Source organism: Aspergillus candidus (assembly GCF_002847045.1).
Source record: "Aspergillus candidus strain CBS 102.13 unplaced genomic scaffold BDW47scaffold_7, whole genome shotgun sequence".
Classification (NCBI taxonomy): domain Eukaryota; kingdom Fungi; phylum Ascomycota; class Eurotiomycetes; order Eurotiales; family Aspergillaceae; genus Aspergillus; species Aspergillus candidus.
Window position 1 is genome coordinate 304475 of NW_020194012.1, and position 17715 is coordinate 322189.

The 17715-nt window shown below is 54.4% G+C and overlaps 8 protein-coding genes across 8 annotated transcripts; 4 read left to right on the plus strand and 4 right to left on the minus strand.

The window, feature by feature from the left end:
* Positions 1 to 1255: 1255 nt before the first annotated feature.
* On the minus strand, positions 1256 to 2246 carry BDW47DRAFT_82111 (uncharacterized protein). The gene is made up of 2 exons (XM_024819935.1): positions 1869 to 2246; positions 1256 to 1764 (listed from the first exon to the last, which is right to left on the minus strand). The coding sequence occupies exons 1-2, from the start codon at positions 1912 to 1914 to the stop codon at positions 1346 to 1348; spliced, it is 465 nt and encodes a 154-aa protein (XP_024674765.1). The 5' UTR covers positions 1915 to 2246; the 3' UTR covers positions 1256 to 1345.
* Positions 2247 to 4209, minus strand: BDW47DRAFT_82110 (uncharacterized protein). Its single transcript, XM_024819934.1, has one exon. The coding sequence runs from the start codon at positions 3866 to 3868 to the stop codon at positions 2579 to 2581; it is 1290 nt and encodes a 429-aa protein (XP_024674766.1). The 5' UTR covers positions 3869 to 4209; the 3' UTR covers positions 2247 to 2578.
* Positions 4210 to 5062: 853 nt separating this feature from the next.
* BDW47DRAFT_115746 (putative RNAPII degradation factor Def1) lies at positions 5063 to 7821 on the plus strand (the record flags this gene model as incomplete). Its single annotated transcript, XM_024814833.1, has 2 exons — positions 5063 to 5363; positions 5459 to 7821. 2 exons carry the CDS (start codon positions 5063 to 5065, stop codon positions 7819 to 7821), a joined length of 2664 nt encoding a protein of 887 aa, XP_024674767.1.
* On the plus strand, positions 7534 to 8576 carry BDW47DRAFT_100781 (uncharacterized protein). The gene has a single exon (XM_024811526.1). It carries the CDS (start codon positions 7874 to 7876, stop codon positions 8192 to 8194), a length of 321 nt encoding a protein of 106 aa, XP_024674768.1. The 5' UTR covers positions 7534 to 7873; the 3' UTR covers positions 8195 to 8576.
* Positions 8577 to 8586: 10 nt separating this feature from the next.
* On the minus strand, positions 8587 to 9589 carry BDW47DRAFT_123294 (RTA1 domain-containing protein; the record flags this gene model as incomplete). Its single annotated transcript, XM_024816020.1, has 2 exons — positions 8587 to 9302; positions 9418 to 9589. The coding sequence occupies 2 exons, from the start codon at positions 9587 to 9589 to the stop codon at positions 8587 to 8589; spliced, it is 888 nt and encodes a 295-aa protein (XP_024674769.1).
* A 558-nt stretch (positions 9590 to 10147) lies between these two features.
* On the plus strand, positions 10148 to 11409 carry BDW47DRAFT_123295 (uncharacterized protein; the record flags this gene model as incomplete). The annotated part of the gene is made up of 2 exons (XM_024816021.1): positions 10148 to 10162; positions 10234 to 11409. 2 exons carry the CDS (start codon positions 10148 to 10150, stop codon positions 11407 to 11409), a joined length of 1191 nt encoding a protein of 396 aa, XP_024674770.1.
* Positions 11410 to 11781: 372 nt separating this feature from the next.
* On the minus strand, positions 11782 to 13875 carry BDW47DRAFT_100785 (OSBP family protein). The gene is made up of 4 exons (XM_024811527.1): positions 13622 to 13875; positions 13122 to 13447; positions 12996 to 13050; positions 11782 to 12930 (listed from the first exon to the last, which is right to left on the minus strand). Exons 1-4 carry the CDS (start codon positions 13688 to 13690, stop codon positions 12130 to 12132), a joined length of 1251 nt encoding a protein of 416 aa, XP_024674771.1. The 5' UTR covers positions 13691 to 13875; the 3' UTR covers positions 11782 to 12129.
* A 1783-nt stretch (positions 13876 to 15658) lies between these two features.
* On the plus strand, positions 15659 to 17331 carry BDW47DRAFT_115748 (putative MFS transporter; the record flags this gene model as incomplete). Its single annotated transcript, XM_024814834.1, has 3 exons — positions 15659 to 16093; positions 16153 to 16386; positions 16441 to 17331. The coding sequence occupies 3 exons, from the start codon at positions 15659 to 15661 to the stop codon at positions 17329 to 17331; spliced, it is 1560 nt and encodes a 519-aa protein (XP_024674772.1).
* Between the last annotated feature and the right edge of the window lie 384 nt (positions 17332 to 17715).

Below are 17715 nucleotides of genomic sequence, written 5' to 3' on the forward strand. Positions count from 1 at the left end.
TGGTAGTAACCCCATGGGCTGTGTGTACCTAGTTTTGAACGAGAAACGATCCACGCAGCCAAGCCTATTATCAAGGGGATGCGTAGAATGAAGTGGTGCAGTGGAGGTGTCGGGTTTATGGAATGGAGGCTTCCGAGACATCATCCGGTCTGAGAATACGTCTACTACAGGATTGCCATTGATATCGGAATTTTGGTATATAGAGTTTGAAATAAACTAGAATAAAGGAAAGATATCATGGGTTTCCGAGTCTACTAAGAACGCTCTAGGCTGGTGATCCAGTACCGACACGGTGACACCCTACGTACTATCAAAATTATACTCTTATAAGGCACTCCCCCACATACTATTCCTCCAGAACTATACGCTCACCAACAATAATCACGAGGTCTATAAACGGTATGACCCCTGCCTACGAGCCAAATAGCCTTCTCGACAAGCACAAGCTCAAGTTGACCCCTCGTCCCCCCCAAGACCCAGCATAAAGCCGCCGGCAGTCCCATGCCAACACTACAAATATGAAACTGAGATATCACCTTTATCCAAATTGCGGCAAGGAATCCGGTTTCGCGCCAGGTGGTAAAAGATATACGCATAGGAGTCGACCTGTCAGCCTGTCTATCCTCTGTATGTATGTAGACCGGAACTGACGGAACCGTGGACGGAGCCTGTGATAGCTTCTATACACAGATTGTGAGGCATATGGCTTCTCCAATTGTAAACCAAGAACATCCGCACTGTAACTTCCTGATGTAGGTTCCTGAGATCAGAAGAGATTGCGCAGAATGACCGAGGATTGTGCCTGTAGTACTGGACCACGACCCACCAGCACTTATTCCGCAAATTAAGAAGTCAAAACCAGCCCAGCTCCTCGAAGTGATCTGAGTAAGGCAAGACCAATTTACACCCCCAACTACAATTCATGTCGACGCCAATCCAACGAAGAAGACAAACAGTACCTAGAACCCGCAGATGATGTCAGAAGGTGCAAACCAGGCAAACACCAGGTGCTGTGGTCTCGCGGTAGATAGATGGATGATATGTCCACAGTGTTACTGAGAAATGTATAGCTGTTGGATGGAAACACATTGAGTCAAAGCTTGGGTTTGCCAGGGAAAAGGGTTCTGACGAGCAGGGGAGCATCCGATATCGCTTCAATTTTCAAATGTCCATCTAGCTGTTCGAGACTGCGCTCTAGCTACGACATCTATTGCTCCTCCTACTCCTACTCTCTATTAACAGTGAATATTGGATCAATAGCTTCATAACATGAACTCCCTAACAGTATCTCACAATTTTGCCAAAATCTCATGGTCGTAGTGCCCCTTGTCTACAGAACATGTATCTAGGTAGCCTTAGTCCGGCTGCGCGTCCGACTCCCGATCCCATCCGTGGGGACATCCCGCTTTGCACTCTCCTTGGTCTCCTGGGTCTTCTTGGGACGGCCATTCTTCTTCTCGCCGTTCCCGTCCGCAGCGGCGGCATCCTCAGCTGGTTTGGCGTCGGTTTTCTGTTTCTTGGTGGTGGGCTCCGACACGGCGGGTTTTTCTTTGTCGGTAGGGGCTGATGACGAGTCGTGTTCACGCTTGTCACCTAGACTGGCAGGTTTCTTGTCATCCTCTGCAGGATCGGCTTTGGAGGCTGTCTCGGGGGATGGGGAGTTCCCATCAGATTTGTTTTCTTCCGTTTGCTTGTCAACCTCGGGGGAGGTGGCTTCTGCGGTTGTGGGCTGGCTGTCGCCGTTGGTGGGCTTCGAGGTATCATCTGATGTGCGCAACTAGGCGTTAGTAATTCTGGGTTATTTGACTCGAAGCAAAACACAATGCGAACATTGGGGGTTAGACAGGCGAATGATGGAATAAACGTACCTGTAGATGGGACAGGGTTTGCGGCGGTCTTCGGTTCGGGAGCCATGGCGGAGGACAAGAGGGGGCCTCGTATATAAGAATGGAGGCTATAATTATTGAAGAATTAAAGCTGGGAGGAACTGGGTGGCAAAGCGCAAGCGATAATGCAGAACAATTAATCGTCGTCTACCGATGCACAAACAGATGAAGTGTGGTGGTGCGGGGAGAGAGGAGGTCAGAGAGGAGAGGTGAGGTTGCGCGGTGACGTTTGACTAAGAATGTCGGCAACCTCCAGGGTACTAGCCTGTTTCACGCGAGACTGTCAATCTCGGGTGTTCCCCCGTGGGAGGCATGCCAGCTGAGGGCAGGACAGGGCACGGCAGTGATCACTGGTCATAACATAGCCTGTGGCTCAAGTAAGCATGCCAAGAAGAGGAGAAGAAGACCCATTAGCGTGGCCCCGGTGGAGCAGGATGCGGAGTAGATGATGTTGATGGTGTGACCAGGGGCCACCAGGCATTCTCCCGCTTTCTCGCTTGCAGATCAGGGCTGACGAATCACCCCTCTCCGATCGGCATCAGTTATGTTATGTTCCCAATTCATGACGTCGACCCCGTGGGTTACTTGGGGCGAAATGGAACTGCGCACGGTCGGAAATATACCTAACTGCCTCGTTCCATGTAATCTTCCGCTCCGATGGAAGCGATAACGCTCTTGATCACCCACGATGCTCATGCCAGGGCTAGATCCAGGCGGGCCAGTAAATGCTCTTCTTCGGCCGTCGTATGCAAGGCGGTCTTGGACCCCTGGGTTGAAGTGGGCGTTTTCGCCGGCACGAGCCGCTGCATGGCACGGGCGAGATCTGACGCCGTCTTGATTTGGTCCCGGTCCAGTAAGATGCGCAGGGCATCAAAGCCACAACGCATAAGGTTATCTCGCTGTGCCTCGGGCCAAGACCTCAGCCCATCCGCTGGGAGCCCTACCACAAAGGCAACGAAGGGAAGCGGATCGGGTTGCGTTGGGTGATGGAGGGACACCTTGGCAGATAGTAACGGACTGGGAGCCAACGTCGAAAAAATCGCCGCGAACTCCTCGTACGTAGCCGGAAGAACCTGGTTGGCCTGAGAGGGGACGACCTGCATCATCAGATCATGCAGATGAGCGCCCGACGATCGTAGGACCGACACTTCGGACTGAGCGAGCCCGTAACTCGCAGACGGATACGCTTTACAAGCCCGTATATAGTGCCGAAAAGCCGTGTCCAATCCGCGCCCGTAGTGTGTTTCCGCCGTCACCAGGTCGACTAGCAGGTGGTTGAACAACTTCTGCGCCACGCCCTCTGGAATGCGACCATTGTGTCCTCCTACGTTCTGCTTCGCCATCATTTTCAGCCACAAGAAGACGGTATCCTGCAGGCCTTCTGCAACCATAAACTTCAACAGACACGTCGTCGACCTGCGGGACCTGAACAACAGCTTGCGCGCCTCCGAGTCCGACGCCAACCACCAAGCGACGACTTTGGAGCCCGCCTTGGATTCCTTGAGTGCCTTGGCAAAGCCCGTGCCGGTGTGAGCACTTGCGAGCAATAGCTGGGACTGGAGACAGGTATATAAGTCGGCACTGGTGACAGAACCCGACGCGACCAATTCATCAAAAACCACCATGGGTTCCTTCGCCAGCCTCTGGTCTTTGAGCCGAGGGGGGCCCGGCTGGCCCCGCAGGACGTCCGCTTTGGAGGGGACTACTCGAAACAGAGGATTGTCCAAGATGGTGCGCAGATGGTTGTCGGTCGCATGGGCTGACGAGTTGGGATTCCCCGCGGTTCCCTGCTGCTCCCTTCCATTTGAATCCGCGACCGCAGCGGGGGACGAAGATTGGGGGACGGGGTATTCGTGGTCTAGTTGGCGACGAAAGGAGGACGTAAGGGCGTTGAGGAGTTGCCGGGACTCTCTAGGGGTCCGAGGCAATGGAGCGTGGATGTTTGCCCAAGGTTTCAAACTGAGGATGGCAGTCCCCTTCATGATGATAGCAGGGGAGGCTAATAATCACGAAAATCGACAGAACAGCAAGGGATCAATAGTCATACTCCTCATCAAAGTATCTCTGTGGGGAGGGGGTCCGGTGGATGGTTAGACCTCTTGCAGCATTAGATGTGGATCGGGTTGGTGTAGTTTTGCCGTTTGACGATGAGCGGGCGGTAAGGCTAGGCTTCAGCCTTCTCGTATGATTCCAACGATCCTTAGTGATGGTTTGACCCCAATGACGTGGTCAAAAGTGGTCCAAAAGCAGGGTCTAATAGAGTTGTCTACCTTGTCTATCCATGCAGGGGTAAAACCACCATGTAATTAACCAACGATTAAACTTCACTATTGAATCCATTGAGAAAAGAACGGGATTCAATGGTGATGACGACGAAAACCCCAGCGGTCTCGTATGTAAATTACCAATGATCGAGGACACCCTGGGATCCACCCCGGTAAGGATGGGTAAGCGGGAGGTAAAATACCCTCCGATGGGCTCGCTAAACCGGTGCGCTGGTATAGTAACATAGTCAGTAACATGGGTTTCTTTTCGATCGACCGGGGACTTCCCTGTCATTACCTGACAGTACATCAATACCTCCACCACTCCTGCCAGTTTGCCCCGATCGGACTACACTTTACCATACCTGACCATCTCTCTCTCTCTCTCTCGCTCTCAATTCTCTTCACTTCTTCTTCTCATTCAATCTTTCTCTCTTTTCTCTCTCTTTCTTCCCTCCCTTTTGATACTTTGTTTCCCCCAGTTTCCCCCTTGAATAGAAAAACTCCTTGGACCTTTGTGTCTGCGTTGTTGTTTTCTTTTCCTTTTCCCTTTCACTTCCCTTTTTTGTTTTTCCTATTTTTTCTTCTCTTTGTCTCCTCTTCATTTCTTCACTAGGAATCTGGCGGCCCGCGTGAGCCTGGTATGCTGACTGAACCTTCCCTGCCCCAGGCTTTGCATCTTTCTACCTACTAACTAATCCATCTAGACACCGACTTACCTCCTCTTAACCACCAACCAACTACTACCTCACCTCATTTTTTTTACCCGCTTTTCTTCCACACTAAGCCGCACCTTGTTTTTCCCACACCTCCCCTTCCCACACCTCTTCTCTCCTCCCCCATCCCTCCTCTCCATCTTGGAGATCAACTCGAATTTTTTTCTTTTCCTTTTCTCTCCCAGAACCCCCCGACATGTCTGAAGTCCAATCACGATCTTCTGCCTCCCGGGGTAGGGTATCCGCCCGGGGTGGCCGTGGTGGCTATAGCTCGAGAGGTGGTCGAGGTGGCAGCAGCAGATCGGCCAAGGCTGACAACTCAGACGGCACATTCGCATTCGAGGACGAAGGAGAATTCGGCGAGATGAAGAAGAAATACTCCAACACTCTACCCATGCTGAAGGAGTTGTTCCCCGACTGGACTGACGAGGATCTCGTGTTCGCCCTGGAGGAAGTCGACGGTGACCTCGAACAGGCAATCGATCGCATAACTGAAGGTTCGTTTCAATTTCACCCCCCTCCCCTCTCGTTCCCTTTCTTGTCATCGTTCGTGGAAAAGGGGCTGGGGTGACTGACTGGACCGTCACCATAGGCAATGTCTCTCAGTGGGGAGAAGTGAAGAAGAAGACGACCGAGAAGAAACAACCCAAGGCAAAGGAGGTATCGACTGCTCCGATCGAAACAACTACGATTCCCGCCCGGGGTGGTCGCGGTCGTGGTGGATTTGAGGGTCGTGGTCGCGCTCGCGGTGACCGTGGCCGTGGGGGCCGTGGCGGTCGGGGCGGTATCGTCCATGCCAATGGAAGCCGCCCGGAGAAGTCCGCCGTGACGACCACCACTACCACCACCACTAGCACCGCTGCCCCCGAGACGCCGGCGACCGCGCCCCCGGAGACGAAGACGACGGTCGAGGCTGAGCCCGCCGCGGCCGAATCAGCCGAGACTGGGGCCGATGCATCGAAGACCACCGTGGGCACCAAGAAGGGCTGGGCCAGCTTATTCGCCAAACCCGCTCCCCCCCCTCCCCAGAAGGCCCCGGCCGCCCCTGTCCCTACCGCCGCCCCCGTCCCTCCTCCCGTCCCTGCCCCTGCGGAGAAGCCCGCTGCTCCTGAACCCGTCGTGGAGAAGAAGGAGCCGGAGAAGGCCCCCATCCCGGTCGCCGCTCCCGCTCCGGTCCCCGTGCCCGTGGAGAAGGGCCCCGAGCCCGTCATCCCCAAGCAGAGTGAAGCCCCCGTGGTGCCCGCTCCCGTGCCCGCTCCCAAGGATGACTTGACGCGGAACAACCTGGCCCAGATCCCCGATGTGTCCCCCCCGGCCCCCACGGCCACGGCGGCGAGCACCGTGGGCAGCCACTTCGACCAGGCCACCCACGTCGCCAGCACCCCCTCGCGTCAGCCCGCCGGCGGCGTTCCGACCAGTGCCTTCAAGCAGACCCCCCGGGGTGCCGCGGCCCGCCGCGTGATGGAGCAGCAGGAGGCCGTGGTCATGCCGGGCAACCATGCCGTGGACCGGGCTGCCGTGCAGTTCGGCAGCATGGGATTGAACGGCGATTCGACCGAGGTCGACATCGACGAGAACCGCGAAGAAGCCGAGACGCGCGCTCAGCCTCCGCAGCACTCCCCCGTCGCCGCCCGGGCCTCCCTCCCTCCGTCCACCCAGCACCAGGCCCCGGCGGAGACCCCCGTGGTCCCGCGTCCCGCCCCGGGACTGCCCCCCGTCCCGCAGACCTCCGCGGCGGACACCTCCTTCGACTTCGCCCGCTACACCGATGCGCAGAAACCCTACGATCCCTTCACCCAGCCCGTGACCCAGCAGCCCCAGCCGCAGATCCAGGAGCCGTTCGCCAATCAGGCCCCGGTCCAGCCCACCGTCACGACCAACAGTGACTTCACCCCCTTCTACTCCATGGACCAGCGTCTGCCGTACAACTACTACGGCGGCTACAGCCAGTCCCAAGACGCCTCGTTGGCCCAGCGCGCCGCCGCCGGGTTTGGCGTGTCGGGTGCCGAGGCGCAGCCGCACGTGCCCACCACCCAGCCCCCCGGCCGCTACGGTCACGTGGAAGCCCCCAACAGCGGCCACACCACCCCCAACCCCACGCTTCCGGGAGCCGCCACCCAGACCCCGACCGCGCAGCACATGCCGGGCCAGAGTGCCCACGCGGCCTACGGCTACGGGTACCCCTACTACTCGAACCCCCACTACGCCTCGTACATGAGCCAGATGACCCAGCACCAGTACGGCCGGAACCGCCCCATGTACGACGACGCGCGCCGCTACGACGACCACTACATGCCGCACAGCAACCAGTACGGATACGGCAGCCAGTACGCGCCGTACGGCAAGGGTGGCATGTACAACCAGCCGCAAGGCTTCAGCTACGACCACTCGTCCTCGCCCGCGACCGCCGGCAGCTTCAACCAGGCGATGCCGGGCCGGGATTCGATGTACGGCGGCCGCACCGGGTCGGCACAGCCCTCGGAGACCCAGCAGACGGCGGCGGGCAGCACGGCCTTCGGGTCGGGCATGTCGGACGTCTTCGGTCGCAGCCCCGCGGGCTTTGGACAGAACCAGCCCATGTCGCAGCAGCCGCCGGTGACCGCGGAGGAGGCCCCGAAGAGCTTCGACACCCCCAAGGCGGCGGGACCGAGCCCCTCGCTGGCCCAGGCCAACCGTCCGGGCTCCGCGGCCAACAACGTGCCGGGTCAGCCCCAGGCGCAAACCAGCCTGCCGCCGCTGCAGGCCCAGCAGGCCCAGCAGGGTTTCGGCGGGTACCCACAGCTGGGACCCCAATACGGGGCCGGACTGGGCTCCCTGGGCGCGCACCAGGGTGGCGCGGGATCGCAGAGCCATCACCAGGCCAGCGGCTATGGGAACTACGGGGGCGCGGCCGGGTTCGCGAACTACTACGGTAACAGCGGCCGCGGCGGCTGGGCAGGCAACTATACTCATTAAAGGGGATCCAGGCGTTGAAGTTCTCTGATCATCACTATTCGTTTTGTTCCGGATGATGAAATCTGTTGATTCGCTTTATCACTTTTTTTTTTATTCAATGAGGATGGCCAGCTGGGATGAAAACAAAATCATTTATATCATTTTCTTTTTTTTCCCTGCTCTGCGATGTTCCCCTTGGTGCTTTTATCTTTTATCCTTACTCTGTCTTTCCATTTCCATCAAACTTGTTCCATGTGTAATCTCTACTCTCTATGGGGGAACTTGGCTGGTGTCGTTTTCGTTTTCTTTTTCTTTTTTCTTTTTTTCTTTTTTTTTTCTTTCCCTTGGGAAATATGGTCTCTCCCGGATTTGCGTTTTCACGAAGCTGTACTGAACTGAGCAAAAAAACCAGAATTTGATTTTTTTCCTCATTTTACACGGCCGACGACGATTTTCATTTTGCCTTTTTCTCTGTCGTTCTCGTCTTGTCTCGTTCATGGTCTTGCCTTGCATATCCTTTTCCGCTTCCTGTGTATTACATATTTGGGTTCAGTTGGGAACAAACTCCATGCGTTTGACTGGGTTAGGGACGGATGGGAATGGAACGGAATGGAATGGACTGGGATGGGAATGGGGAAAATGCAAAGAATTGACTTGGGATGGTGTTATATATGATCTCGTAGTTATAAGACTTGGTGTAGTCCCAGGAAGGGAAGGATGTACTGATAATATAAATTGCCAGTCTTCATATCAAGAACGCCACATTAGTATACAACGCATATATCATCAAACAGCACTATACCCCCGTCTCGAAGTCTCCCCCATCTTGAATCCCTCCCCATCAACACCAACAAACCCCCCCTCCGTATTGACAATCGACCCCGGATGCCACACGCCCCAAACAACCATGACAACCAGCATCAACAGCCCATCAAAAACATACACACACCACTCATTCGCAAGCAAATAGCCCTCCTGCCCCATCGCATACTCGACCACCCGAATCACAGACCGCACTAACACAAGCGCACTCACCACATAAAGCACCCTCAAATGCCTCTTCCACTCACCCCCTTCACTCCCATCCTTATCCTCCCCACCAGCAGAACCAGTAGACTCCGCCCTCCTCACCCTCCCCTCAAAAACAACAGCACTCACCATAAACCCCCCCAACAAAAGAACCTGCACCACCAACCCCCCAATAACAATATTATTCGCCATCCCGGCCTTTTCGCCCTTCCCCATCATCCCCGCCGCGGACCCCTGCACGATAAACGACACAATGTCGCCCATCACGAAGACCTTTGTCTGCCAGGCGGGCCGGATGAGTGCGTGTTGCGCTCCACCGGGGACGCTGCGGATGATGCGGCCCAGCGCCATGTAGATGGAGGCGGCGAAGAGGACGGGCGCGAGTAGGATGAGGATGTTTTGGAGGATGTAGGGGATGAGTTGGGATGTGCGGTTGTGGGCGATGGCGCGGATTATGTAGCCTTGGACCTCGACTGGTTGGTTTTGTTAGTGTATTATATATATGGTACATGGGTGTATAGAGTGGGTAGATATGTAGATATTGTGGGTAGGTAGTAGGTAGGGAGGTAGGGAGGGAGATGAACGTACACACTCCGCCGATAGCGAAGGGGATGCAGAATCGTGCTCGCGTCTTGCATATTTTCCAGATGTGGAAGAGTGTTGGGAGCAGGAAGAGGAGAGCGAAGATGACCGCTGCTGGAATGGAGGGCACGTATTTCCAGAGGTAGTAGGTTCCTTTGTATGGTTCGAGTTGGGCCATGTCGGTGGGTATCAAGGTGAGGACTGGTTAGGGTTGTGGATGGATATCTGGAGATTGGAAGATGTATTCTCGACGACGTCTGGGTTTATATCCCCATCTCTGTCTGTCTATCTGCTAATCGATATCTGTAGGCATCACAATAAGAATACGCGGAAAGAAATCTGATTGCATCTTGTTCTGCAGTGATCCACGAAGTAGATCTATTTTCGTGCCGTCAACGCTATAATACCCGCGTATAGATCTAGTGAAACAAGCCACCATGGTGGAGTCGGGAACTGGTCTGTGCATACGCGTATTTCCACTTCCACTGCCCCGTTAGTGTCAGCTTATCTCGATGATCTACACTCATTGATGGTGTCAAGGCTTGATTGTTTCACCCTGTGGGTTTTAGCGAGGCTGGACCTGGGGCTTGGTTTTTTTCTTTAATCCTTCTGAGGCGCAGTGACTCTAGTTTGGCCGCTCACTTGTTAGTTTGTCATTTGGCAGAGCTTGGTGAGGCTTGTCTGGTGGTAGTGGATATAGAAATTATGGTCCGCAGGGCTCATCGCAAGTCCAGAAATGGTTGCCTGGAATGTAAGCGGCGTCATGTCAAGGTCAGTCCTGCATTATTCCGGATACTGTCAAGATACTAACTCACGTGCCAGTGCGACGAACGCCGTCCGATCTGCTCCCACTGTTCCATCGCAGAGCGAGCATGCGAGTACCGCTCTCCACGACTCCCCACAGTAGAAGAAAGCCCATCACCACCATCGACAGCACCAGGAACATCACCACCAACACCAATCAACCTCCACGAGACTATATCCCCCCAAGGACCCCCCGCAAACCTCCTCCACCTCCAACTCCTCCACAACTTCACAACCTCAACCTCTCAATCCCTCACATCACCCCCCGACTCCGACTCCCCCCTCTTCACCCCAAACCTGACCTCCCTCGCCCTCTCCGCCCCCTACCTCGCCAACGAGCTCCTCGCCCTCTCCGCCCTCCACATAAGCGCAACCCAACCCTCCCTCCGCAAATCCTACCACCACCACGCCGCCCAGCTCCAAACCCACGCCCTAGCAGCCTTCAACGCCACCCCGGACCTCGTCCCCATCACAAAAGACACCTGCGCCCCGCTCCTCCTCTTCTCGTCCTGTCTGGGCCTACACGCCCTCTGCGATACGCTCGTCTTTCGCGATCTCCCTGATAGGGATACGGACTTTGGACATTTTATCGCTCGCTTTGTGAAATATCTCCGGTTGCACCATGGTGTCCGTGCTGTTACGGGATCGGCGTGGTCGATGCTTCGTGCGTCTGTCTTATCACCCGTTTTAGAGGGAAGCGTTGCCCTCTTCGATTGGAATGGCGGTGGTGGTGGTGGTGATAGCAACGGCGATGACAGCAATAACCTAGCACCCCCATTTCGCCACCTCCGGGACCACATCACCGCCCGTCGTCTCGGCGCAGACTCAACCCGCGTCTATCACCAGACGATACATGCTTTGCAAGTCGCAGCCAACGCATCGCGCCTGTGTCTAGAAAACGACGACGTCAACATCAACAGCGACAAGGAAAGCCAAAGGGAGAAAAAATCAAACCCCAACGGCGTAATAGCCTGGCCCGTCCTCATTTCCCCCTCCTACATCGACCTGCTTATGCACGGGCGTCCCGAAGCGCTGGTGATATTAGCGTGCTACGGGGCACTGCTGCACCGCTTCTCAGGGTTGTGGATATTTGGCGATGGGGGCCGGTTTTTGGTTGAGTCTGTGGGGGAGTTTTTGGGGAGCGAGTGGGAGGCGTGGTTGGTTTGGCCGAGGGGGGTTTTGTATGGGTATTGAGTTGGATTTCATGTAAGGATGGTGGGTGTATGTATATATATTGTAGATACGTGTATGGTGTGTATGCGGTGTGTGTATCTTTGATTGTGCTTGTTATTGGGTTCCGTAGGACTTTGAACGTGTATGGATTGTTTAGAGTTGATTGTTGATGGTATATATATTTTGCAGTACTAAGCAGCTACTCGCACACGAGAACTATACGCCCAGCTAAAGGTTGGAAGAGTACACCTTTGGTTTCACTGCTGTCGTTGAGATTAGATTTGTTTGGTAGGTATTGATCGTTTTAGGCTGAGTTGGGCCTATCCCATATCGACTGACCGATATATAAGTACAGTATACAGTAAAATCCCAGTGCGCGATGGATTTGAATTCTGTAGCTCAATAAAGACAAGCTTCCTTGTGTCAAGGGTCATAATATACTTCATCCTGTCAGAGGCAACTACTATACTAGATGGAAGAGACAAGTAACGTGGGATCGTTCTATGTACAGGATGCTCAATAATAGTTAATGACACGATCCCAAGGAAGACTCGGAAGATTCCTATCCAAAGCACAAAAAGGAAACGCGGTAACGAGAACAATCTATAATCACCAGGGTCACAAGTAGACCCAACCCAGCAAATGAAACCCAAAGAAAATCCCATCACGTAAATGACGCGTGACCCCAGGTAATACCTATACAGCTAAAATCCCGCACTCTATCCAATCCGAGACGTGGATTTATTCCGGCACCCCCAGTCCCTTGCCGGGCACGTCGATGCTGTGATACGGGGGCTTGGCGTCCACCGCTTTGGACGGGTCGAATCGCCACACTCCACCTGTCTTGTCACTCTCCAGCGACTCCAGGTTCGCCCTGCTGAACAAATTCTGGAACTGCTCGTCGGTCCCGTCCACGCGCTTGAAGAACCGGCGCTGCCATTCCGTATTTTCGGAGTTCTCGACCTTGCGGAGTTCTCGCTGGGCATTCTCAATCGTCCCCTTGGCCACAGACACCGAGTCCATGTCGCCCTTGAGGATCCCGCCGGCCACGTCGCGCCACGCCCGCCGACTCTCGTACAGGTCCTGCTCCTCCAGCGGGGCGACCTGGAGCGGCGTCGTCGGGTTCTCATCGACCGTGTACGTGTCGATCACGTCCTTCGTCCGCGCGTTCTTGATGCTGAAGCTCTTCGACCACTGGCCGTCGGCAGTGTAGAGGGGCTTCTTCTCCCCTTCGCTTTCCTTGTAGAGCGAGGCGTTGAAGGTGTTCTTCTTTCCGCTCAGCCAGCCTTTGCCGGAGTAGTCGATCTTGGCAGTGTATCCAGTGCTGCTGACAATTCGAGTGGTCTTCTCCAGCTCCATGAACGGGGTTCCGTAGATCAACGACTCGACGTGCAGGTACGGAAGCGTGATGAGGTATTGTTCTTGCTGGGCTGGATCTTGGGGGTCCGCCCCGGGAGGAGTCAGAGTCAGCAGGGCATGGCCGATCTGCTTGATCTGGATTGTGTTGGAAAAGGAGGCTTTCTGTGCGTTGTAACCTTGGAGCTGTGGAGACCTGTCAGGAATTTTTTCCGCTTAATCGATCGGGAGTGCAATCGTAGGATACTCACCTGAACGCCGTGCTTTTCATTTTGGATGGCATAGGCTGTCGCCGGAGGATGGTGGCTGAGCAAACAACAAAGTCAAAACAAGGTTCTGCGACGGGTGTCGACCGGGGAGGGATGTTTATAACCCACCTGACTTGTTCACTGATGAGAGTGGTCTCGCCCACCTCCGGGTCCGAGCTCCACTTTCCGATGAAGAGCTCTCCGAGGAAGGGGTTCAGGGGCTTCTTCTCACTGCCCAGTTTCTCACTGCGGCTGCAATATTGCTGGTGGAGGGTGGTGAGGAACCACTTAAGGACGAGAAGGGCTCTCTTCTCTGGGTCCGCCTCGCGGGCGGGAGCCACGAAGATGGAGGGGTGTTCGGCCCAGTAGGCGGAGTATTCCGTGAGGGAGGTCGGGGACAGAATAAAAGGAGGAGCGGTCAAGGACGAGAGATCCCCGTTAAAGGAGGCGATCGACTGGGTAGGATCCAACTGTTAGTTTCCTAGGCGGCAAGAGAGGAGTGATGGGAGGGGCGGTGGGGTATCCAGTGTTGGACAGGCCAGCTCCTAGATGCCAGGACCATTTGCAACGACTATTTGCAGAGTGGACTGGTGGAAGAGTGGGAGTAGGTGGTGGGTAATGTCTCATACCTTAAGAAAACTGGACCAAGACCCTTTACTGCCGGCAGGCACACCCTGTGAATCCTTACTGGAAGACATTTCTTCAGGACTGGGGGGCAAAGGGGGGAGGGGTAGGTATCAAGGGAAAAATATATTTGTTTGAACAAGGGGGAGGGGGAGGAACAAAGGGATAGAGAGAGAACAATAGAGTTGAGGATGAAGAAGTTGGTGGAGGAAGAAGAAGAAGGATGGGGCGGGGAGGAAAGATTAGGTGGGGAGCCAGGTGGTAGTAACTTGTTAAGGTACAAGGGATAAAGAGAAGAGACGGATGGGGAAATGAAAGGGCGACGTCATGGCCCCGTGATCTGGTCCCGTGATTGGCCGCTGAATTCAGGGTCTCCCTTCCCATACCATACTGTATTTATCATTTAATGCTGGGAATATACGGTATTCCCTGTATTCACCATACACACCAACATCAGGTGTTCTTCTGTATACCTTCTCCCCCTCCTCTCTCCCTCTCTATACACCTTGACTCCTCTCGTACATCTGTCATTCTGTGATATCAAACATCATTATATACCACAATACTGATGACGAATCAAGCCCAATCGAGCAAAGAACCGGTCCAGTTCGATCAAACGGATGAACCACATGGGTGGAGTTATCCAGGTCGTTTCAATTTAATGCCTCATCTTTAGTATCTTCATTCTGACCTCTACTAATGATATTCTGATTGAAATCCCTCAGCTTATGATGGGCTCGATGGACTCGTCGAGGTCCTCTCATTGTTCGGTTCAACTGTTGCCTAACACCATTCCACTATCCCACTAGACTGGACGGGTCTTATACTTGGGGGTGGGTGGAGACTCGGATGAACAACGATGATGAAAACCTAGCGCGAAAGATGATGAACTCAAGCCTGCTAAGGAAGGGAAAGCTAATCTCTATCCCATGCGAGAAATGTCTGGATTGAACAGCACTGGATTCTCCATCCAACGAATAGAGTCCCCATGAGGGAACTTATCCCAAGCGGGACAAGAAGTGTTGAAGAGTGAATAATTCACTCGGCAAATGGATAATGGATGGTTCATAACTGTACAACAAGGCGGACCTACTCGGGAAATCGGATGAACGCTGACTGGATTCGCGTTGTCATCTCGAAAATCCTTCCTGGGTCCTCGGCCATTAGTCTTGAGCTTGCCAAAAAGCCAAGTCTCCATCGATGGAGATGCTAAGACCGATGGCTCCCTTGGGATCGTTCCTCCCCTTTGCAGCGTCGCCCCTCGTTGGGCGTCTAGAGGCCCAGCTCGTCCACCGTGTCGATCATGGTCCCACTTTTAGGCCAAGCTATCATCGATAGACACCCGGCCGCTTTTCCCGAGTATAGTGCCGATGGGCGTGACCGGATTGGACGACTACCATTGGTTGAGCAACGACCTCGCCGTCCAATTTCCCGGGATTATGTATAGGACTGGCGAGAATATGCCTCGCAGAGTTCCTAAACTAGGCGAGGATTGCGTGCCAGGCTCCAACCACATCGACCAGAACGCAACCCAGGCCCCATCAGAGGGTTCTGCTGGCCATGTCGTGCTGATGATGTGACGATAGTTCTGCTGCCCATTGGATATTATCCTCTCAAAACACGCAATGGATGGGGACAGGAGGCTTTATCCCCTATTTTGACTGCGTGTTTGAGGACGCATGTGGTTTCAGGATGTCCTCCGGCCAATGGAGCTGTCGTGCCGGTTTTCGTTGCTTTTCTCGTCTCTAGTTTCGCTGCAGTTTCACGAATTTACTTCGTTGATCCATTCGTTCGTGCCGATGAGCAATCTTGGAACACTGTAGATTGAACATCTTCATTTCCTTCCACTCGTTAGTGGCCGACCTGGCCCAACTTGGAAAGTTATATACTGTCCTTCTAGCCTGAACCCAGTCTATTCTCTATTCTTTACTATGTCAACAATTTTCTATTCCAACTTTATGGACCGAATTTCAATGCTTCAAAGTTTGTCATAGACTATGTCAAACACTCGTTTGAACCAGGACCCAGACACCCCAGAAGGGATGTCAGACAGATCTTCGACGCACTCGTCCATTACCCAGGTCCCACCCCAGGCACTGTTGGACAACGGACGGGGATCCAGACATGGGCCATATTTTGACTCACTACCAAACACGCCCAACACCTTGGTTCAAGACCAGGGACCTATGTCCCATCATGACATGGCCATGGCCAAGGATGGCTACGAGGAGAAGGACGCCGCACAGTACGAGCGTTTTTCGCCGGCGCGGAAAGCCGTCATTGTCTCGATACTCTCGTACTGTGCGTTCCTGGCACCCATATCGTCCACGGCCATCTTGGCGGCAGTACCTGAGCTAGCAAAGACATATGAGACCACGTCGGACATCATCAACGCGAGCAACGCCCTATATCTGGCCTTCATGGGCATTGCCTCGACATTCTGGGGGCCTGTCAGCCAAGTCTGGGGTCGTCGTCCGGTATGTCACCCGCAAAGCATAGCATTCCTTTGATTGTTGACAAGTATCTCCGCCCGTAGATATTCATCGTCAGCGGTTTCTTGTTCTTTGCATTTACCCTCGCCACCACTTTGTCCCCGAATCTCCCAGTATACTGTGTCTTCCGAGTCTTGACAGCCTTTCAAGGCACGTCCTTCCTCGTGGTTGGTAGCTCGGCCATCGGAGATATCTACGAGCCACGAACCCGAGCCTCCGCAATGGGATGGCTCCTATCAGGCAGCATGACAGGACCTGCTCTGGGGCCTTTCTTCGGCGTAAGTTCCTACACCCCCACACCACCAAGGCTTAACCCAACTGATCCTGAACAGGGCGTGATCGTAACCTTTCGACCCTGGCGAGTCATCTTCTGGCTCCTCACAGCAATGACCGGCCTCGCCTGCATACTCTTGATCTTTTTCTTCCCCGAAACCATTCCCGCAACAACAAAGCTCGAGTTGCAAGGCCGTCCCCTCCCCACCCAAGCCAAGCTTCTCTGGCAACGCGTCTCCCCCACCCGCGTCACGGGCCTCCTTATATCATACCCCAACCTCTTCCTCACCGGCCTCGCAGCCGGCGCCCTCGTCTGGAACCAGTACGCTCTGCTCACGCCCATCCGCTCGCTACTCAACCCACGCTTCCACCTCACGACCCCCATCCAAGCAGGCCTCTTCTACCTCGCCCCAGGGGCGGGTTACCTAGCAGGGACCTTCGTCGGCGGACGCTGGGCAGACCACGTCGTCCGCAAGAGCATCCACCGACGCAACGGGCTCCGCATCCCAGAAGACAGGCTTCTCTCATGTCTACCCTACATCTGCATCGCCTGCCCCGGCTGCATCCTCGTCTACGGCTGGACGGTCCAGACCGAAGTCGGCGGAATCATCGTCCCCGTCCTCGCCATGTTCGTGCAGGGCGTCGCCCAGCTCTTCTGCTTCCCCAGCCTCAACACCTACTGCCTCGACGTCATGCACGACAAGGGCCGCAGCGCTGAAGTCGTCGCTGGTAACTACGTCTTCCGCTATGCCTTTGCCGCCCTGGGAACAGGTGTCGCCCTCCCTGCTATCGATGGTCTCGGCGTCGGCTGGTTCAATACTATATCTGCGCTGTTCTTGGCACTCAGCGGCGGCGGGGTGTGGTTGAATGCTGTGTTTGGGCCTAGATGGCGTGAGGCTATCGACGCGAAGCAAGAGAGAAAGATTGCGAGACAGAAGGGGATAGAGTGATACCTTTCCACTTTTTTTCTTTTCTTCTCCTTAGACGCATACTTGCATTCCTTTTTCTATTCTCTTCCCCACTCCCTCTTCTTCTCTTTGTCTTATTTACTCTCCTCCTTCTCTTCTTTACTTTATTGCCCCTTGTCATATTGTTGTCATCCTTGACCTATTCTTGATATGTGCACATATACCACATCTTTCGTAAACTACAGCTTTTGTGTGGACCCTCATACGGCAGTTACTATACCGTACTACTACTCGAGGATCTGACAAGGATTCCACACCATACCCCGCATAAACACAAGAAAATCGCCAGGGTCATCCCTACTCTTACATGAAAGGTCTAAAAAGCTTCGCCGGACTTCTTAGATGGCCACAAATGCACACAAAAGG